Genomic DNA, 23,821 nt, shown 5'->3' with positions numbered 1-23,821 from the left:
CGAATATTTTCTTCATGTTTCTGTGTGTTCTTATCTTTCTACCTAAGTCTGGATAAGGCATCAGTGAAAACCAACTAGCATTTTTTTTTCATGTCTTTATTGAATAGGTTCAAAAATGAAAACATTATTTGTAATATATAAAAAGAGTGAACAAGAAAAAACAGTCATAATAATCTTTTTCAAGCTAATAGCTTTCAGAATGATATATAAGCAATTTTTACATTTTAATTTAAGCTTACAATCTTTTTATTAATTCTACCACACTGGCAAATACTTGTGAAAATAAATAAAAATAAAATAAATGATGCACAGATCTAGGAAAATTTCTTAAAAATCGAACTATTGCACAACAAATCAATGTGAGAACATATGCAAGTAATATAAAAAAATGCATTTAAATACAATGCTATAACATGTTTCATAATTCATTAATATATTCACCTACTTACTATTTATAATAATCTGTGTTCTGGAATTGGATGATTCCTTAATGAATTCATTTTCCATGTAGTACATTATAACATTTACTTGCTACTATAAAATTCAGTGAGAATCAAACATGTGCCACTTTATTTAAGCCCATTTATTTACCCTTTCCTTGAGCAGACAAAAATTTATGTGGTCTTAAAAAATACTTGAAAGAAAACAGAACTCCATTCTAGATAAAACAAGAGTTAAAAGTTCTTCATGTGACTGATGACAATTAGGACAAGTAATGCAAGTAAAACGACAATTCCCATTCCCATTGTTTATATCCCCTGCCTGAATGAAAAAATGACTAATGAATAAAATTATAAAGTATAAGCATAAATGAATTTCAGAGAAAATTATAAGCCACAAATTTCTACATTGATTCTTATAGTTGATCAGAATCATAAACAAGAAGCTAGAAATGGCCTATAAAAGATTTGCTTGTGCTTTATAATGTGATCAAAGCTATTAGGTATGATTCAACAGAAATAACTACTAAATTACTGAAAATGGCTGCACAAGCACAGAGATTTTGTACTGAATACTACGTTACATTGAATGTGACAATGATAAAAACTGTATCTTAGCCAAAGTTACAGTATAATTAAATTTTTGTGAATGTTTAATCACATAATAAGTCAGTTGTGCATTAAAGCAACGCATTTTCAATGCCTTGTGATGTGAATGGTGTTTCTACATTAAAAACTAAAAAGAAAACATGAGTAGGAAAAATTAGATATTTTCTTAACCTAATCATAACTACATCTGTCTATATACTTCAAGGGACTGAATTTGAATACTTTTACCTCCATGCTCTGCACTAGTGATTATTTACCAAAATTATTATTAGGTGAGGTGATTTGTTTTAAAATCCATTAGAGTCATTTCTTCTACATTCAGATATATAGAAATAAACGTGAAAGATTTTGAAAGAAATGTTTGCATTTTTACATTAAATAATTACATGTTCAAACTGCAAAAATGAAGTAGCAAATTAAAAATACTCTTTAGTCATGAGATTATAGAAAGGAAAGTGAAACTTTCGAGTGTAATCAGTAAAAAAGAATATACTTTCAACTAATACATAGAGGTAAAACAAAACATTCTGTTATAACTTGAATAAGGTATATTTGTGTTTTCAGCCTTGTGTCTCTGAAAAGGAAATTGCATAATTACATTTTCAGAGAATGAGTAAAGAAATTTAAATTATATAATTAATCATACACCAAATAAAGGGTAACATAGACCTTAAGGTTTTTGGTTTTTATCCTATTTTTTAAAATATTTATAAATGAACTATTGAAGAGCTCTACAGGAAAATGACCTCACATAACTAACTGTAACTAAAGATATTCTCTTCAATTCCAAAATTCCAAGCATCCCATCTTACTATAACAGATACCAATAATATGTGAAAATAGGCACCAATAATAAAAATGTTTATTTTGATTTTTTGTTCAAATAATAATCATCCTAAAGTGCGAAGGGCCAAGCACTAGAGTCTGAAGGTTTGTAGACATATACTTACTGGATTTTAACGACAGCAATATAAAACCAATACCTAAGTTAATGATTCCACTTGAAATTATTTTCTGACAGATAAGTAAATATTTCCTTGAATGGCACAGTTTGGGGTATCAGGTATTTATTATACATTTATTATGTACATATATATACACATACATACACACACACACATTACATAGTCAAAGGAGTATACTCCAAAAATTGCTGGAAAAAGTATTTTGAATAATTTTAGCACAAAATAACTAGAGGAAGTGCTCTAGCTGGAAGCAGCAAGTCATAAAATTCTGGACTTAGCTCTTTTTCTTTTGGGATTTTGTTCACAGAACCATTCTTCGAATGCCACATTCACAGCAGAACTTTGCCCATTCTACAGGGTATTTAGTCCCACATTCATGACAGAATTTTGGTAAGTGTCCAGATGAATTTCCTTCATTGCCTTTAATGTTTCCACCATTGAATGAAGATATATAGTCTCCATCTGGCCTGGAGAATTACAGGAAAAAAATAGAAACACAAAGTTCACTTCAGTTGTTTTCAACCCATAACCCTGGGAAAAAAGGGCATATTAAGTATAACTAAAAGCTTTCTTAATCTCATTTTTAATATTCTTCTAGTTCAGATAAAAAAGAACCTTTTTGTAACTATTAAAATTTGAAGTGTTTTATTTGGAATTATATTTGTCCCTAAATAATGTCTTTAAATCTATCCTCTAGTTCACTTCTTGTATATTGTTGTGACTTCTATAATTTAAATGATCTTTTGAGTTAAGTTTTTTTTCCTTATGTTGAGTTCTATTTGGTTCTTTTGCAAAGGTGTTCAAATCTTTCTGTGATAGTATACTGTTATTGTTTATGAGTCCAATTCTCTCTCTTATTTCTTTATATACTTTAAACAGACTTATTCTAAAAGCAATATTTGATGATTTCAAAATCTTAAGCAATGGGCGCTTGTGTTTGTTTTCTGTTACCTCTTGTGACTGATTGCTAGTTTCTTAGTATAGTTTGGAATTTCCATGTGTATCTTGTAAGTCAGAATTGTGAGCTCATGTTTGCTTACCTCTGAGAACCAGAAAGCCCTAGGTTAAGAGCATTTCACACCAGACAATTTGCTTTTGCTTTTAGGGGCTCTGAGGGAGCTACTACACTACGTCTACGTAAGTTATCTAACCAGATAAGAATTTCTTAGAACAGGCAGATATTGTACTTTTAACCCTAGACTCATGTGAACGTAAGCCTATAGTTATGAATGATCTGGGAACTCTTACATTGTTCTGAGCTGTGGCTGAGACACTCAAGTTTCCATGGAGTCCTGGTTGATGAAATCTTTTTTTCCTAATCCATCCTTTCACTGAGAGACAACCCTTTGAATATTGTTGAGAAAAGGATTGACAGCACTCTTTCTCCCTTTCTGTGGACACATCTGGCCTTGGGACAACTTCCTGGCTCTGTTTAACAAAAACCTAATAATGGTGGAATGCCAGCTGTTCTTCCAGGTAAGAAGGCTTATAGTTGATTGAAACTGAACATATCCCTCAGGACTTATCCCTGGACTGTCCTAAGAGCTACTGGTTCCCTTGGGGACACATAATTTCTAATTAAACTATTCTTACAGCCACCTATGAGATCTTGTTCTCACACTTAAGCTGTCGCTTGGTCAGCCAAAGAAGACTAGCTCCAGGACAGCAGCGAGGGCTCCAATAGGAGAGACACCTGATGTTGCCCTGCTACTGTGTTTCCCCGAAAATAAAACACAGCCAGACAATCAGCTCTAATGCGTCTTTCGGAGCAAAAATTAATATAAGACCGGTATTACATTTACTTATATAATACGCGGTCTTATATATAGTAAAATAAGACTGGGTCTTATATTAATTTTTGCTCCAAAAGGCACATTAGAGCTCATTGTCTGGCTAGGTCTTATTTTCGGGGAAACACGGTATCATTCGTACTTCCTGTAAATAAGTCCAATGCCACACGTAACGCTGTCATGTGAGTATCTCTAGCTGAGCCTGAGATGACCCCTTGGTGGGCATTTCCAGGGTCCTGGCTTGGAGGAAGAGGCATGGGAGCAGAGGAAGGGAAAACTGAGTTCTAATGCTCCCCTTTGTGTCAGTCCAAGAAAACAACTCTCTCCCACAATGCCGTTAAAGCCCACGCCTCCAAGTAGTGACGATCAGTCAAAACCTCAGTGCAGCTGCTGCCAGGGGTAATTTACCAATCTGACCTCTAGCTTCCTGCATATTTTTGTCTTGTGGAAATTTCTCTTACTTTTCTGAGAGCTAAGTATCTTGCTTCATGGACCTTGCCTTAAACTTTTCTGGAATATTTTGTGGACTAACTTCACTCCTTTTTCACTGTTGTGTTTTAACTCTCATTTTTCCTTTCTACTTTCATTTAAAAAAACATTGTACCATACTGTACATCATGAATTTATATACCTTGCCTTAAAACTTTCTAGAATAAGTTAGGATCTCTATAAAAAATAAGTATCTGTAACTGGGACAATTTCATTATATGCTTAAAAACAGAATGAATGTCAAAGTTATACAAACCTTGTGACAGAATAGAAAGGGAAGTACATGGATAGTCACAGCCTCAGCAGGGGTTTAAATTAGAATGCTGCTGAAAATTGTAATAGCACTGGTTACTGCATTATTCAACTTGTAGAGGTAAAAATAACCATGATGCAGTTAAAAATGCAGATACAAAGAACACAACTGAATTCAGTGTAACTGAACAAACTATCCTTGAGAATTTACAACAATAATTATCAGGTATAGGAAAATATGATTGATGTACAAACTATTTCTTTAGTGTACAATTTAAAAGCCAGATTAAATCATATAGCAAAAAAAAAATCAGATTTTGTATAAAAGCCTGATACATATTTTTGTAGGCGGTCGTTGGAAAACTGTATTCACTTTTAGTTTACTTATTAAAATAAAACATACCTGGCCATGTAGCTTTCAGCATATGTTTTTCTCTTGCTTGTAAGTACAGCTGAGGCAGGATTTCGTGCCAAACTAGGTGGTGTAGAATTTCGAGGTTTGATGTTAGTTCTAGAAGGGTGGTATAATGAAAAAGTATTGAATAGTAATCATTTATTTCTCAAATTGCTTATTTGCATGATTAAAAAAATAATTAGAAGCTGTTGAGAGGTTAAGTCAAAGGATTAAAATCCAAATAATTATTTTAAATATGAAAACAATGGTAGTTAATACTAAAGATAAATCAAAGCATTTTGCATTTACTAACACTATCCTGATGGTATAAAAGATCAATTAAAATAGGTACATATGCTTTACATGGAATTTGTAAGTTAGTAAGTCTGAAAAGCTTCAAGTTTTTTGAAGTTTAAAACATACAATTTCCTCAAAATGGAGATCTGTTCTGTTAATGCCTATGAAAGAATAACTTTTAAATAATATGCTAAGCATGTGAGATGGAGTAAAAGACTTTAAACATTACTAACGACTTTAAACATGAGCCAGCCACTTGAGGGGCTAATAGTTTATTTTTGAGACTCTATTGTGAGAAGCAGCAACTAAATAAATGGGTTAATATAATTTTCCCTTCAAAGATTTAATTTCACCAACACACAGCCTGGCTATCTGGTATCACTGGAAGAGTTGTGGTTGGATCATCTCTAAATTCCCTTTCGGAAACCTCAGGAATCAAAGAAAACTTAGGAGAGTATATGACGGTATAAAGGTAAAAGCATAGGCTTTGGGATTCTAATGAATCTACTCAAATCCCACTGTTATTGACCAACTTGGTGATAGTGGTCACCCTCTCTGAATCCATCATCACTTATCTTATAGGACGTTACGAGATACAAACTGTAATTTATTTGAACATTTGGAATAGTTGATGATGATAATTTCATTACCACTGTGGCTACTGCTACTACTACAAGTTAGCATTTATATTATGGTGCCCACTACATTTGGTATAGCCACATCTCTCATTGCCTTCATATATAAACTTACTTAATCACCATAGTAATCCTATCAAGTAAGGAGATTTAATAACTCCGTTTTACAACAGAGGCAAAGGGCAGTTAAGTACCTTACCCAAAGTGAGACAGTCAGTAGGTTGCTGAACTTGGGGTCAGATGTTCAGTAAATTAGTTCCCTCCCCCTCCTGAGAGATTTACTTGAGTCTTTTCATTTCAGAGATAAGCAATGTTATGTTAGACGAACATGCAGAATACTTTTTAAAATTCCTTTAGAACGGAAGTTCTTAAACTTTGGCTGAGAGTCTTCCTTCTTTACTTACACAGCAAAGTTGAAGAGAGTTTCCCAGAATTTTAAATAGTGACCTTGAAAATACATACAGGTAATCTGTTTTTCAAATGCCCACTACATGCCAAATATGATGTCAGACATGATACATACTTCACTTTGTTTAACCTTCACAAAAACTCAGAAAAGAACACATTTTAAAGCTGAAGAAACTCAAGAGTCAGAGAGATTCAGTAATTTGCAAAGCTATTACATGATCAGAGTACTTGAACTTGCATTTAGTGGGTCATATTACAAATCTTATACTTAAATGCAATGTTATCATTCAAAGGCACGCTGCTTTGAATAGTTACTTTAAATTATTTCTAAACTTCTACAGAAATCACCTTGGGGAATGCATGGGTTACCCCGGACCTCAAATAACCTTCAAATGGTCACTGCAAGTCCATCTTGAGGTGTTTTCTACTCTCATATAGCCCCTGTAGGGATGTTGCTACAGTCCCTTTTTAGAAAATCGACCTCTAAACAATCATTGCCAAAGAATGGCAATTCCTCCAGTGACAGTCATAAGCAGAGGAAGCATTTTTTATTGTTTGGCTCTAGAACAAAGTCCTGTTAGAAATCCTATCACTTTTACATAGTATGTACATGAGGTATACAGATAATACAAACACACCCATACATATACACACACACAACTACCATATCGATAATTTAAAGTTGTTCAAATAATTAGAAAGTAAAAACATTAGAGAAAAAATACGATTTTAAATAATAGCTGCCATTATTAAATGTCAATCAGGTATTTTTAGTAACATTTAAGAGAGAGAATCTGAATGTTAAGAACCGTTCTTAGAGACTGGGAAACAGAGTCCTGATCAGTACTTGAAACGTGTTGCCCCAGTCTCACAAGGGGAACACATTTTTCTTCCTGGCCAGAGTCTGAAAAGTGGAATCTGCCCGCTATAGTTCACGAAGTTATAAGAGAAGGTTTAATACTAGAATTGCACTTAATACAGCTTCCGGCTAGTCAGTGGTTCGTTCATGCAGTCCTAGTACCGAAAAGAAAAATGGCTTAGGGCACAGATTGTTCCTTCTAGGATTTATCATTAACTATTATACTTAAAATACTCAGGGCTGCTGCGACTATCTTCAAGACTTCTCCCATCTTTATTTTATTGTATAGCTAATATATTTTTCAACTTTAGTAAGTAACTTATTAGGCCCTAATTTCATCACTTTAAAAATGAGAGCCTAGACTTGTGTTGGAGCCCAATCTAATGAACCTTGAAGTTTTATGTGCTCCAAAATGACTGCCATATCCTCCCCGTTTTATGTGGAATTTATAACCATCCACAAAGAGACTGAGGATCCCTAGATTAAATGCTTTCTAGGATCTTTCTTTCCCTGCCTTTTTATAATAATTCATCAACTATGAGATAATCGAGCAATATTATATAACATATATGGCATAATCCCTATATTCTTCTTTTCAAAAATATTACTCCTATAAAAAGCTTCATAAAAATAACAATTATTGAAAGTGACTACTATTTCAACCCTCTAAAAATTAAAATTTAATGGAATAAAATGTACGCTCTTAAAAAGGTTCAGGACAATAGAAATGTTCACCAAAAATCAAAGTGTTTTAAGTCCGAGAATATTATTTAGCATTTCTTGGCTTAAAAACAATGAAGAATTTTTTTTTTTTAAGTATAGGCATATACGAGTTTATAGTATTCCACTATATAAAGTTTTTAAGGAAATATCTGAAAAAGATTAACCAAACTGAGTTACAAATACTTACTTGTAAATGGGTAATAACTCATGTCTTTTGACGGCACTGTATGATTTTGTATCACTGTCATACAACCTTTGCACATGTCTTCCAGTTCGAAGTGGAGGGCCTAACTTGTCCATCTTACTATTAAAATATATAAAGGTGTACCCATAAGGAGATTGCTATTGTTTGCTTCTGGGTATATATTTTTTTAAATGACATTATTCTGATTCATCAGAAAGTCCCCACAGCCCCAAACTCTTAATTATCTGACTGCCAGGGTAAGGACCAATGTCAAAAAGAATCCTCAGATACGCCACACAATGTCCATTATTAAATATAAAAATTTTGAGTATTAGGCCACGCTACCAGTTTTGATGAATTTCCAAATAAATGCCACATTTACACATAGCAGGACAATGCAATCAATGAAGACACTTAAGACAAAAACTGTTTCAAGTAAAATTGGTGAAGCTAGAAGTGAACTGAAAGTTGTTCTAGTAAATAAGACAGATCTGATGCTTGTTCTTATGGAGCTCCCAAATAATCTCATTGTTTCCCTTCCCTGAATTCATAGAACCTTTCTCTTTTTTCTTCTTTATTCTTTTATTTTATCATTTCCCCTGCATTTTAAAATTCCAAAAATAAGAAATCATATAAATATTTATATCTTTACCCAATTTGACTTTCTAGCAAAGAATAGCTATTTCTGAAATTTATTCAGAGAAAATAAAATATGATCCTATGTGAACAAATATGGATAGTGATTGTGAAAAATCGCATGTAAAAATGTTAAGAGGCCAGACCAAAAGTATAAAGGATTTCCACCTAGAGGATAAGGGAAGAATTGCTGGTTTGTAGATATTTCATTGTACGTCAATCAAATAACTGAATCTCATATACACATACAGTCACCAACCAATGTGCATTCATAGTAGGGAGCAGGGAAAATTATGAAATCAGGAGAACTATCTTATTTTAATATCTTATTTTATATAGTACAATAAGACTGGGTCTTATATTAATTTTTGCTCCAAAAGACGCATTAGAGCTGATTGTCCGGCTAGGTCTTTTTTCGGGGAATATATAAATACACAAACAATTCAAATGTTACTTAGGCTAAATGTAAGTAAATGTTATTCTTAAACTAAAAATCACTTAAACTTCTGCTATAATTTGCTACTTTATAGTATGCTGATATCAAGGTAAAACCATACAAAACAACCTAAATTTATAAATCTCAATAGTATAATCAAGACTGTATATATACAAAAATTTACACATATAAATATATTATACCGTGGGTGCCAAAAAATATATATATATCCATTTTAAGAGATGTTAACACTTTTGTCAACGTTGTTCAAGCAGTAGTTTGCCATAATCAGAAGTGTCTGGACGCTGATGGTAACCACTTTGAGCACCTCTTGTAATTGCAGACGTCAAACGTGACTTGTAGTCATCTTTTGTTATCGGTATCTATTAATACAGTTTTTTCCTTTCTTAAAATGTATATATATTTTTTTGGCATCCTCTGTATATAAATTGATTGATATATAAAATAAACATATCTAAATATATATATATAAAATCTTGATTACACATATATTTTTGAATGCCATGTAATAAAAGTCAATGTTGGGGTAACTAAATAAATTTTTTAAGTATTAGTTTGTGAAAGAACTTTCAAACACTTAACCCTTTCTCTAAACTACGCAGGACAGAAGATGTAACAGATCATTTCTCATGTACCATCTCCACATTTATTTTAGAGAACATAAACACTTCCTTGCTCATGTCTCCTTTTCTATCAAACCCCTTATATTTCTGTGACTCAACCTCCCGTAGCTAAAGATAAGGGATGAGGGGAAACTGGGGGGAAAAAAATGAAATCTCTGCAAAAGTGATATTATCAAAGGGAATTTAAAGGCTTCAATCCACATTCAATTTCTGTGTTAAGAAATGTTCCTTATGTGCATTCTGTTGCTCCAAAGTAAACTTTTTCCCAGTAACTGAACAGAGATTCTTTGACTTTGATATTTTAGCTATTGAAAATCATCAGCTAAACTATCCATTTAAGCTGGTAATTAACCATTAAGAAAACACGATTCTCAAAGCATGGCTATGTGAACTCTGTGACAATTCAAATGTGGCAATATTTATTTAAAAGCTCTGTGTTTCATCATACTTCTAAAATCTAGGATTAGAGATAGTCATCTTTTAGAATAAGGGAAAAAACTCTAGTGGGTTTACATTTTACTTTAAAAAAGAAATCTGTTAAAATCAGTTGACCCACAGATGATTATTGAGAAATTAATTTTCAAACATGAGAATTTTTACAAATGTGAAGATAAATTTTCCTGTATGACTCCAATATATGCTAAATATTACAGACCACTGGTATGCATGATTAAAGCACACCGCAATAAAGATTATGTATATGCCAGGTTTTAAACAATCCCAAGTCACTGAAATTATTCCATTTTACTAATATCAGAAGATGCTCAATTTCTTGAACATTTCAGTTATTCCTTTACTTGATCCTGAATCCTCTGTCAGTGAAAATAATAGCTGCCATACAAACTTCAATCAAAGATTTTGATTGAATAATTATCAAAGATAATTATTCCATTAGTATGTACCAGGACCATGACTCTATGATGTGCCAACAGGTTGACAAACGAGGGATTTAATTTATTAATTCATTATTTTTTTCATTTATGTGTCAAAAATTTATTTTGTGCCTGTAAGCTGGGCATTATACTACATTTTGTGCTTACATCTGTAAGCAAGAGGGCATGCAAAGCTTTACCATCACAGAGCTTACAATCCAAAGGGAAACAAACAGATCATTACCTCAGTAATTCTAAAAAAAAGAATGAAGTCTGCCACTAGACAGACAGCCATGAATGGTTCTATTTCATATAGTAACACAGTAATGTTCCAGTTAGTATAGCAATACGTTAGCCAGAAGCAACACCACTGTTCTCATCCCAGTAGCTACAAACATTCCTTTAACATGTAAGGATCATATATAAATGGACAATTGGGATTTGAACAGTTATGTTTGCCAGTTTAATATGATGTAGGAGAACCAGAAATTTTAAATCTTCGTGGCATTATGTATAGGAGCACATAATATAAAATTATGGGCTCAAAATCTTTGATTGTTAGTAAAAACGTCTTTTCTCCCAGGGATGATGTAAATGTTGATCAGACTTTCTGTTCTCATTATCTAACCAGAGTCACGGAATGTTGTCAGAGAGACACAGAAAAGAGATATAAAGAGATCAGCACAAAGTGACATGACACAGCTATTTAGTGGCAAAGCAGGACCCAGAAGCTTAGTTTTCTAATCCAAATCAGTGCCCCTGTGATCATCCCAGCCAGCTTCACAGGCCCTATTGAAGAACACGGTATCAGTTCAACTTCATATTGCAATTGATAAAATTAACAGTATGATAGCAGAGATACTGGAAATTACCAGCTTTTAATTCATAATCAAGTATAAATGAAACTATTAGCTTGGTGCAAAAGTAATTGCGATTTAAAAGGTTAAAAATAACTGCAAAAACACAATTACTTTTACACCAACCTAATATAAATAATACTATAAACCCTAGAAACTAATGTGAAATGCAGTTCTCTGTGATATGGTTAAAAAGTCTTTGTAAAGTTAAAACACGTGGTTTTGTCTATCTTTATTAAAGTCAACTCAGTAGAGAAAAAAAATCAAATCAGTTTTTATCACTGGAAGATGAGAACCTTTTACTTTTCAACTACCTGTTCTACTGATAACCTCTCTCTTTCTTAAGGACAGTCTGTCTCTTCTCTTTTCTTTTTGGAAGCACACCAAAAAGAAAAAAAACAACAACATTTAAATAATCAGATCTTGTTAGTTGATTTTTTTCTTTTTCTACAATAATTAAATTCCTTTTAGCTCTTGCACTTTCTATTATAATCCAAATTAGGGAACAAAAGTCAAGTACTGTTATCTGATGTATACCCTCGTATATATTTCATACAAACTAAAGTAACAACCTATACAAACTAAAAATAATATTTCCTAAAGTTGATATTTCCTAAATCAATTTAATGAATATTTCTAAAGATATAGACATAATCCCTTATTCTAATGGTCATATAGTAATCCTTAATTTGCTGACATCAAAATGGAAGAGAAAGTGAGTTGCTATTGGAAAAGGAAGACTTCTACTAAAGTCTCTAGTATTATCAACAATTTTCCCACATTAAAATAATTGTTGAAAGCTTAATTATGCTACTTTAGTGAAAGCACGTATATAAAATTGCAGAAAGATAAAAAGTACTTTGGAAAATAATGAAGTAAAAGGAAAAGAATCACCCACTATTAATATTTCAGTATATTTTTTCCTTTTTTGTCTACACACATTTTCTAGTTTCTATCACAGCAAACATGGAGTTTGTATCCTATAGTCCTCTTGTTATAGCTGAACCATCCTATTAAAATTTATGTACATTTTATAGTTGCATAATATCCCTTTATAGATTTTCAAAATTTGCTCTTCCAACAAAGCTATACATACTTAGGTGATTTTGTATTTTTAACATTATAATGAAACACCTGAAAAGAGGCCAATGTTTAGAGCTAAAAATACCCCAATCTGGATCCTCTTCCAACTCTTAACACCTGTATGGCTTTGAGTAAATCACTTTGCTTCTGAACCTCTCATCTTCTGGTAATGGAGTGGTTTTAATACAATTATATGTGAAATATCTAGCACAGTGCCTAATACATAAAGCTTGATGAATTATGGTTATTACAAAAATCTTCTGTATTTCAAATGATTTCTTTAGATTCTCAGAGTAAAATCATTCAATCAAAAATGTTTTTAACACTCTTGCTAAATGCCACGAGATTTTTTTCTAATATGGTTATACTAATTTAGACCATCAATAGCAGTGATTGTATTTCTGATCAGCAATACGTTAAAGGACAAAAGAACTAAAAAGTAAGGTTAACGAAAAAGCCAATTATTCACGCAAAATAAAACCTCAGTATTTTACGTGTATGTATATATATCATATATATAAAATAAATTAAGTTCAATGTAGACTTACCCAGCATGAGGGGCTGCTATCCCTTTATGGGAGGGAGATAAGGTCTGAAGTTTGTTTCCCAAATTGCTACTAACTGAAGACACTTTACCTGAAGGCACACCTTGCAATAAAAAAGGCATTAGTTTTAATGACACTTTTAAAAATATCACATAAAACAGAGCATCTGACAAGGAAAACAATGCTTTAGTGGCAATAATCAAAACAAGTTATTTTTTTAAAAATGAAACTTCCAGGGAATAACATATATCATCCTTCATTTTTAATTTCTTTCTTTCTTACAAATTACATACAAATAACGGTACAATGTAGTGATCAATATCTTTTTCAAACCATTAAATGTGTCTATTAAATACAACTGTCAAGTTCAGATTTAGGTAGAAATGAGGGAAAAATACTCTGGTCAAAGAATCAAAAGAATCTGGTTGACTATTCTGAACAGATATTATATCACTAACATCAAGGATACACATTTAATCTAAAAAAACTATAAAATGTCTCAAGTATAAGCTATTGAAAGTTACGTTATTTTTACTTAGAAATAATTACTTATTCCTCTCCATCTCTTGCTAATTATAATCTATTTTAATAATCAAGAATAGAATACCATCTTCATTTCCTTCTCTACCAACAGTGTTTTTATAACAACAAAAAAAGAGAGAGAAAAAGAGTGATAGGGAGAGAGGGATGGAGGGAGGGAAAGAGGGACGGAGGGAAGGAAGGAAGGTAAAAAAGATTTTTCGTGGGTCTCATTACCTCCAATAGTTTTGCTCATGCCACTCGGCTGCGGTAATCGTGAAGATCCTGGCGTAGTTCCAGGAGAATTTGACTTTTTAAGTGCAGGTGGCTTATACTAAAATAATAAAAATAAAATATCAACATCATTTTTGATTGTGCATTGTAAACTAGTATTTCAAAAGCTCACATTCCCTTAAATGAGCGTTCTTTTTTTTAGCCACTGAGTTAGCCACACTGAAAAAGTGTAGGTTAAAATAAGTCACCTCAGAGAGGTCTGCTAAAACATGTTCTCAAAACTGATATATGGAAAGTGCGACTCGGATGTCTCACCGCTAAAAGAAGAGCAACTTTTGCCAGTTCACATGGGGGAAAAAAACAGTTTAGTCAAAAATATTCCCTCAATGTTAAGATTTTTAAACTCCACGCAAACATTAACAGAAAAACTTAAAAACACGTGTGATGCTCTGGGTGGTGCTTTAACGGTCAAGACTTTTACATGTTCCTGGCTATGGTTCTGTATTTCATATATGTAATCCAGCCATATTTCCTGATAAAAACTGGTAGCATTATGTATCAGTCTGGACAAATTTTATAATAGCTGCCGTTTAGATTTCCCCAATGTGAAGAAAAAGAGCTAATTCTGGCTTCACTATTCTCACCACATCATGTCAGATGAATGGGGTATGGGTTGAGAAAAGATAGGGTATTTCAGCTTATCTTGTCTATTTTTATTTTTTCTCTACTCTCTAGAGGAACAGCATTATTAATTTTATTGTACTGTCACTTAATGAGCAAAATTTTGCTCAGTACTGAATACAAAACTATCTTATCAATCACCTGCTCTAATATAAACAAACATGCTCTGGGATTACACCCCAACTCAACAAGAGAGCAGAAATTAAGACGCATGCCACGTCCGTTCTAGCCCAGTGCTTCAAACTGTAAGGTCATCACTGTGCTGGCATGTGTCCTTGGGATTTAGCCTCAGGCATTATGTAAACGCTCAAGACTTCATGAGAAAACTGGTTTTAACCTAATTTTCACAAATCAAATCATATTTTATACCAATAATCAGAATAAAATGACTCAAACATTACAACCCTTTGAAATTCAGTCTTGACAAAAAAGAATCTTAACAAAAGGGACACACACACAACACACACACACACACACACACACAAATAGCATGCACATCTGGAACTATTTTGCCAGAAACTGAAATTTGTTAAGCACTTGGGAAATAGAAAACCTTCAGTAACGATCAGATGAACAAATGACTAGAAGACTCTGGAGATGAGCCATATAAAGACAGTTTCTTGGAAAACCTAAGCGGTGTTTCCGGTTTAAAAGGGCATCTGTTAGAATCAGTCTCTCCCACTAAAATACCAATGAAGACATTAGGCAAGATTTTAAAACTAATTAAAAAAAAAATCAGACATGTCTACTGAAAATAGGGTCCGTGCAACTGGGTTAAGAATTGAAGGTCCACTCATTTGTGCTAACTACCAAAACGCAGCAAAAGGACCAGCATAAACACAGGGTGCTGATGCAGTGTATCTCCTACGGAGAGGTCAAGTGTCCAGGCTGGACCTAGACAACAGGGGCCTGATAGCATCACATACCAGGGACTCAAGATTTTTATGTACATCTTAGAATTTAGTAGTAACTAGGTGGCTTACAAATAGAAAAAGGCTGAATATTCCTTTCAAAAGGTGCTCTGTTTTTCCCCTCTCTATATTTGGCCTCCTACCATTTTACTTTGTTTTATTGTCAGGTTTCCTGAGATATCCAGGACCTAGCCCACCTTATCTATCGCCTATAAGATTTCCCAGGACTTTCACCCAGAACGAGTCAGGTTAGTTTTCTCAATGAATCCACATACTACTCTGAATGCCTCTTGTGTAAAGCATATTCACCTGCCTCTCAGTAACTTGCTGTTCCCCTGACCTAGATAATCTGACTCCTTCCTTACTGAGCTGTATTTTATCTATTTTACAACATCTGGCTGAAATTCTATAAAAGTTTTCAGGATGAGTCTAGCTATCAACAATTTTGTATAAATTCATTTTAATGGCACTATACATTTCATTCATTAAGTATTTTTAGGTGCTTATTTCATGTGTTTTTATATAGATCGCAAATCTAATAAATTTCCTTAGTGTTTATATTTACAAAGACGTTTTACTGAAATTGCAAAAAGCCTAAAGAACGTGGAGGACATTCATTTCTGATACAATGGTAGAAAGCACTATTTGAACCAAACCTTCAACTGAACACTGAAAATGCTCAGGACTGGTATTATTGAGTGCTGATGAAAACGAGGAACAATTGCATTCTCCTATAATGCTGGTGGTAATGTAAAACGGTATATGCATTGTGGAGATTGTTTGGTTATTTCTTATAAAATTTAAATGGATGACCACTGTATCACCCAGCCACCTGCTTTCAGGTATTCACCCAAGAAAAATGAAAATGTATGTCCACACAGACTCGTACATAAACATTACTAGCAGCTTTATTCATAATAGCCTAGAACTGGAAACAATCCCTATGTCCATCAATAGGTGAATAACTAAACAAAATGTGGTTATAATACAATGAAATAATCTACTCAGAACTGCTGACACATGCAACATGCATGAAACTCAAAATCATTTTTCTAAGTTGAAGAAGGACACGGCAGTATATATGTACAAGTCCATTTATACGAAACTCTAGAAAAAGAAAACCAACCTGTAGTAATGAAAAGCGGGTCAGACTTAAAACTGCATTATTTTGGAATAGGTAGGATAACAGTCAATGAGGATACTGAAAATACCTCAATAATAAACTGTATATCATATTGCTTTCAATTCAGAAGGTAACTTAACCTAGCCAAATGTGGTGAAAGAGTACTTCAGGACCCAAGTTATAGATGGGCTATTTCAGTATGATCTGTTCATTTAAAATAGTAAGATGTTTTGATTTAGTATAAATTAAATGACATTTTTGGTTTGCTGTTTCTTCATGGGTCTTCTCTAATATAACCATGCCTGAATTTGATAAAATTCCTAACTAATAATAATAACCAAAGTTTAATTAAATAGTAGAACTGGTTTTGACCTGTAGGAAATAATCTTCATCATATTTGTATCATTATTTTGATCAGAGCAGGGTCAAAAAGTAGCCTGCAGGCAGGCCAGATTAAAGTTGCCACATATGAGTATAAGAAGGATGCATTTAAGCATCTTTAGGAAAAGTATTCCATTTAGTTTACCAATACCGTGTTTCCCCGAAAATAAGCCCTGGCCGTACCAACAGCTCTAATGTGTCTTTTGGAGCAAAAACTAATATAAGACCCGATCTTATATAAAATTCGGTCTCATATTATATTAAAATAAGCCCGGGTCTTATATTAATTTTTGCTCCAAAAGACGCATTAGAGCTGATGGTCCGGCTAGGGCTTATTTTCAGGGAAACACAGTATAGACCCAGTACTTGGTACAGTGTCTCATTCAAAGAAGGTAATCAATAAAAATTTCTTGAGTGAACAGAAATGAGAAAATACAGGGTTAGATTAAAATGAATATACCAGGAGTGCCAAAAAAATGTATACACATGACTTGTATTCATCTTTTGTTATCGGTATGTATTGAATATTACAATTTTAACAGTTTTTTCCTTTCTTAAAATGTGTATACATTATTTTTTGCACCCTCTGTATATGACTGTGCATAGAATCTGAACTGATACAATTTAAGGTGGGAACTATTGACTACCTGGATTTTACATTAACCAATCATTTGGCACCAAGTTGTTGTAATATGCATATTCTATTGTATTTCCTTTGTTCTACTGACTACTTTATTCTTGAAACAAAACAAAAAAGTCTTATTAATGTTTCTAACTGCTTATGTAAAAGACATGCATTGTTTCACACCTGCTTTGGAAATTATTCAAAAGGAGTCACTCTTCATTTCCCACATGATGATGCTAATAATGATGTACTTTATTTCCAATAATATTAACAAAAATTCAGTAAGAGGATTCCCTCAAGGAGGCCCCAACTGTAATGGGGTCTTTTAATGTTTAATTTTCATAAGTAACAAGAGAAATGAATGTATTTTCTGCCTGCTAGATTGACAGCACTAAAAAAATTGTTTACAAATGAAAACTTCGTAAACAATGACATTTGCTTGGAATTATGACATTATCAATTTTTGTGTATAACAACCTGCTTGAAGAAAAACAATAATACTGTGAACATTAATTTCACATGTACGGTTTATGGTTTGCTAAGTACTTTCACATGCATTATTTCATTTGCTACTTATAATAATCGTGTAGATTACCCATTCACAGATGAAAATATAAAGGCTTACATACATGAAATGTTATTTGCCTAAAAGTTCAAAGGTAGCAGTTTGTATTTCACCCTATATTCTCATTCCCTCATGTATATTACTTATATATAACATGGAAACATGTAGTACTTACATGATTTTCAAACGAGGATTTCATTGCCATTTTTTCACTTTTCTAACTCTTCTCGTTTCCTCTGAATCTGCTTTACCTGTTTTTGACTTAATTTCTTACTTCCTAAAACCTCTTTAAAATTTGTATAATTTCACATCTCTACTAACTCAAGTCCATTTCAAACTAATTAATTCTCATTATTTGTTTTCAATTAGCCATTCAAATTGCTCACTAAATCTCTGAACAGTAACATAAATTTTTACAGGTGAGAGAACTGTACTTAAATGTTCTGTAAAGTATAAACACAAAACAGTGAACTTGAAAAAGTCATTTTCTCATTTGTCTGTAGAAACGATTAAGTTGAGCATTTCACCTGTGTCCGAGAAGTCACTTTTCCTTTGGTATCGGTAGAGAATTTGCCTTTATTACTAATACGTGCTGCCTGTTCTTTACAGAAATTTATATGTCTATCAGCTGCATTTTCATTAAATCTCCTCTGGCAATATGGACACTGAATATAATCTAAAATAGAAAAAAGAAACAAATTAACGTAATACTTGAAATGGGATGTAAAGAATTATAAGGTTTTATGAATGTTAATTTAAGATGTATGTATAAGTAATAACATTTGATAAGCCAAAACTCTCTTTTCTTTATAACCACCCAACCTGCCTTATCTAAACTTAGTAAAGAGTTTTAAAGAAACAGCCTGCTAATATATGATCAATTCCAATTTTCTCCCCACTTAGAATCAAATTTGAGAGGGAGAAAAAAAAAGCCCCAAAAGATAAATCCTCAGTATGAAAAATTAATAAGTAGAAGAAAAATGTTATTTCTTTTTTGCCTCTATAATGCCATACTTGTATGTTTTCATCATAAAAACATATTTTTATCTGGTAGACTACTTAAGCAGTAATATCACATTACATTAAAATATATTTTAAAAATTGGGATCACCTGCTAAAATCTTTTATTTCAATTAGAGGAAAACTGTCAAGAAATAGTTTAATCAGCTTTATACAGTTTTCTTTTTATAAGTCACAACAGATGGAAGAAGTGATAACAATTAAAATAATTATTTCAAATTTAAGAAAGAACAAATGGTTCCATGATACATAGTCTAAGAAGCAATTTATATTGTAAATAAAATTTCTTTTAAAATTAAATCTCCAAATTATCCCAAAGCAAACCAAATGTTATTGCATTGTAAAAGAACTCAACTGAGACACTGAGAAGACATGAATATAAAAATTTTAGCAATGTCAAAAAAAAAAAATATCTCAAGTTATTTCAACAGTTTTACTTTTTGATTTGGAGTTTGCACTTTAGAATTTATACTCCTCTGAAGCTTAGAAATTTATCCTGCTAATTAGTGGAATAAGTCTAAAATGTCTAATAGCACAGAAATTATTTTGTTAGGACTAAGAGATTCAAGAATTTCTAAAGCCCAAATTTCCTGAAGAACAGGCATCCTTGCTCCCTGGTTTATGTAAACTTGAGAAATATAATCATGTTAAATAAGATGTAACATACAAATAACTTCAAAAGAGAGAAAATTAAACTTTATGGGGAAAATTAAGGGAGGATTAGGAGAGACCCAAACCCAGTTAGGACGGCCCCAAAACACTCAGAAAATTAAAGTTAATTACTCTAAACAAAGTTGGCAAACTAGGGCCTCCAGGCCAAATCCAGACTGATTGCTGCCAGTTTTTATAAATAAAGTTTTATTGGAACACAGCTACACCCATTTATTTACATAATGTCAGTGGCTGATTTCTTGCAACAGTGGCAGATTTCCTGCCATACTTACAGAGTTGAGTAGTTGCAAAAATGAGAGACCCTGTGGCTTAAGATATTTACTGTCTGGCTCTTTATAAAAATAGTTTGCCAACTTCTCCTCTACAATAAAATGTTAAAAAATGATCATACCTACATTTTCTAAAGAAATTTCTCTTTACTAAGAAATAAATCCCAATCTAGAATACTAACATAATTTTAATGTAGCTAATTTGTTGTATTAAAATAACGACCTCTTTAGGCTAGTCTAATAACCAACGTCAAAGTGTCAACTGTGCTATTTTAAATCTTTCAGGATCTTAATATCTCACATGTGTTCCCGGCATCCTGCCTTGCTTTTCTTAACATTAACAAGCAACTTTTATGTACCTAACAAAGAAAACACAATAGTATGTAAGTTTAGGGTATAATTTAGTTATATCAGTCTATCTGGTAGTTTCCCCACCTGAACTGTACATTTTAGAAGCAATGCTATAATTTTTTTTCTTTCCCAGAGAGAGAAGATTCAAAAGAACTAGACAATAACAGTCTAAATCTACATTTCAATCCACAGTGAGCCATTATTAAAATATTTCTTGGAATATTAATATTTAAGAGTTACTATAATAATTTCTAAAATATTATAATGCTTTATGTTTAAATAGAACTATTGTTATAAAAATATGCATTTCTGTGTTCAACACTGAATTAAATTCAGTAACAATGGAAAATGTATACAAATTCTATCAGTATTTTCTCCCCACATAAACATTCTGCCAGCAGCACCCCACGTACCAGGATCGTAAGAAGGAGGAGGAGGAGGAGGAAGTTTGCCCCCCTCCTTAAGTGCCTGATCAAGGCCTTTAGCTGCTCTGATGGTGGCAATGAACTCTTCATGTTTTCTTCTCCAATTAGATGGCTTCTTTGGTGGTTCAGGCTGTAATTAAAGAAAAACAGTTTCAGAACTTAAGTAAATTGAGATAAAACTTGAGGAAATGCCACATTGCTTAGTTTTCTTACCAGAAGTACTTAACCGGTCTTCTTTCAATTTACAATTATTAAAAAAAACACTTTATGCAACTACAAGCGTAGATTATATGCAATTTTTAAAACGCGATTGCAATTGTGGTAGACACTACTAAATTAACTTCCGTAGGTGTTATATACACTTAAGCTCACATTATATCTCCTAGTTTTCCCAGTTTCTCCAACAGAGTATATAAGGTGATTACAGAGGTGAAAACTAGTTCTCTATGGTTTTAAGTGGTTTTTCTCTCATAATGAATGAGATTGAGTATCGTTTCATATCATTAAGAATCATCTGTATTGCCTTTTCTGTGAACTGCTCACATGGCTAATCAACTTATCTATTGGGTTACTGGCCTTTTAATTTTTTTTTTAAAAACAATTTCCAGTAACTCTTTAGAGATTAGCCCTACCCTCCCCAACAATTATGTCTGTCTTTTGCCCTTGTCTAAGGATCTTCTTATGTGAAGAATTATTTTTTAAGTATGGTTTAATTTACAAATCTTTCCTCTATGGTCTGAAGATTTGCAGTCACAGGTCAGCAAATCCCAGGCTCACACCAAAGTAAAATGCAAATTTATTTCTATCCAGAACTTTAGCAGTGTCATTTAAAAATGTTTAAATCTCTTATTCGTTTTGAATTTATCCTGAAACACGGTGTGACATATGGATTCAACTTGATCTTTTGTTTGTGAACACAACTCTGCAGCTGTCTCACCAAACTTCACTGACTTTCTCCCCACTCATCTGGGATAATACACTTACCAGATTCTCTTTTGTATTTGGATTTATTTCTGAACTTTTTCTTTTGTTCCATTATTGTGACTATCCTTGTGTCTGGAACAGTATTTTAAATATTGAGACTTTATAATAATAGTTTAATATCTGGTCGGGTAACCTGCTTTATTCTGCTTTTACAATTTTTCTGGTTATTCTTTTATCATATGAACTTTAAAATCAGCTGGTCTAATTTTTTAAAAGACTATTTTAACTGGGAAAATTAAACATTATGTTCATAAACAAGGAAATTAAAAACTTTATTATGCTAAGTCTACCTATCCAAGAATATGAGAAATATTTCCATTTGAAAAAGTGTTCATTTGTCTTCCAGTAGTTTTTTAAAATATTCTTTGTGGAAGTCTTGTACCTTTATTATTATAAGTTTTATTCCTAAATATTTTAATAATTGGTGGTGTTCTTTCATAAAAGGTCTTTTCTTCATTTTTATGTTACATTTATTTGTTGAAATATGAAACCTAGTAATTTCTGTATTGTAGTAATGTACTAGGTTGATTCTCTTGGGTTTTCATCTCTTACCAATGGCAGTTTTATCTTCTCTTTTCCAATACCTATGAAACTAATTTCTTGTTATTACCTAACTATCAGCTAGTACTTACTGTATTGGGTGGAATTCAGTCTTGTTCCTGACTTTAATGGAACCACCTCTAAGTGTCTTCCCACTAAATATGATGCTAGCTTATGTGCTACAAAAGATTTATTTTGTAATATTATTGAAATATCCAAGTATTCCTATTATGTTTTTATTTTTAACTCAAGAATATATGTTGAATCAACAAAGTCAACAGATGGTTCATGAATGGAAAATAGTATATAATCCAGTTCTTACAAACATGAGAAAGAAGATATTATAAAGAAACTTTATGCTAACAAATTTGACAATTAAGATGAAATGAGTAATTTTCAATATCCTTGAAAAACACAACAGATACCAGAAGAAACAGAAAATCATAGTGTTTTACAGTTTTAAAATGAATCTATTAGAAAACTTCTAGACCAGATGCCTTTCTGTTGCATTCTTACAGATATTTAAGGAAGAAATAAATAGCATCAATTTTTCAAAAACTCTTTCAAAAAAAACAGAACAACTTTCCAACTAGTCTTATGAGAGCAACAAAACTTTGATAAAAAGAAAAATGATAGATCCACCTCTCATGAATATAGATGTAAAAACCTTTTCTAAATATAAGCACATTTACATGATTGAGATGGTTTTGAGGGTTTTATTATTATTAGTTTCAGGTATACAAAACAATGTAATAGACATTTACCATTTATATCCCCCCATCTACTACCCCTCTGACATTGCACACAGCCATTACATTTCCACTGTCTGTATTCCTAATGCCGTACTCCGCTTCTTGTAATATATATATATATATATATATATATATATATATATATATATATATATATATATAAACTTGTAGTTGACATTCATTGTTGTTCAGCTTCAGGTGTACAATGCAGTGATCAAGCATCTACATCATCCCTGAGGTGGTCTCCCTAATGGGACACGTGTCCATCGGATACCCTACAAAATCTTTACATTATTGATTACATTCCCAAAATTGACTTTAGTATCCCCATGGCAATCTTGTGCTTACCTACTGTGCTTTCTAATCTCTTCACCTTCCCCCCTTATCCCCGTCTCATCTAGCAACCCTCAGTTTTTCCTCTATGTCTCTGAAACTGTATCTGATTAGTTCATTCATTTATTCTTTTCTTTAGATTCCACATATAAGTGAGATCATATGGTATTTGTCTTTCTCTGTCTGACTTATTTCACTTAGCATAATGTTCTCTAGTTCCATCCATATTGTTGCAAATGGTAAGATTTCATTCTTCTTTATGGCTGTGTAATATTCCATTGTATAAATGTACCACAATTTCTTAATCCAGTCATCTAC

The 23,821-nt window shown here is 32.5% G+C and overlaps 1 protein-coding gene across 2 annotated transcripts in view; it reads right to left on the bottom strand.

Moving 5' to 3' along the window:
• Nucleotides 1-89: 89 nt before the first annotated feature.
• The window catches only part of ZC2HC1A (zinc finger C2HC-type containing 1A), a 37,488-nt gene continuing 13,756 nt past the window's right edge, over nt 90-23,821 (bottom strand). Inside the window, exons 4-10 of one of the 2 annotated variants that reach the window (XM_081070272.1) lie at nt 20,883-21,024; nt 18,685-18,833; nt 13,875-13,971; nt 13,122-13,221; nt 8,049-8,165; nt 4,949-5,056; nt 90-2,481 (exon numbers count right to left, since the gene is read on the bottom strand). In XM_081070272.1, the coding sequence (XP_080926398.1) occupies nt 2,316-2,481; nt 4,949-5,056; nt 8,049-8,165; nt 13,122-13,221; nt 13,875-13,971; nt 18,685-18,833; nt 20,883-21,024 (879 nt within the window). In that variant the 3' untranslated portion in view covers nt 90-2,315. The remainder of the gene's footprint in view (nt 2,482-4,948; nt 5,057-8,048; nt 8,166-13,121; nt 13,222-13,874; nt 13,972-18,684; nt 18,834-20,882; nt 21,025-23,821) is intronic. The other variant, XM_081070271.1, reaches the window with a different exon arrangement.

The sequence above is a fragment of the Rhinolophus hipposideros genome (assembly GCF_964194185.1).
Source record: "Rhinolophus hipposideros genome assembly, chromosome: 13".
Classification (NCBI taxonomy): domain Eukaryota; kingdom Metazoa; phylum Chordata; class Mammalia; order Chiroptera; family Rhinolophidae; genus Rhinolophus; species Rhinolophus hipposideros.
Note: the sequence above shows the minus strand (reverse complement) of the source record. Positions and strands in the feature narration are given on the sequence as shown.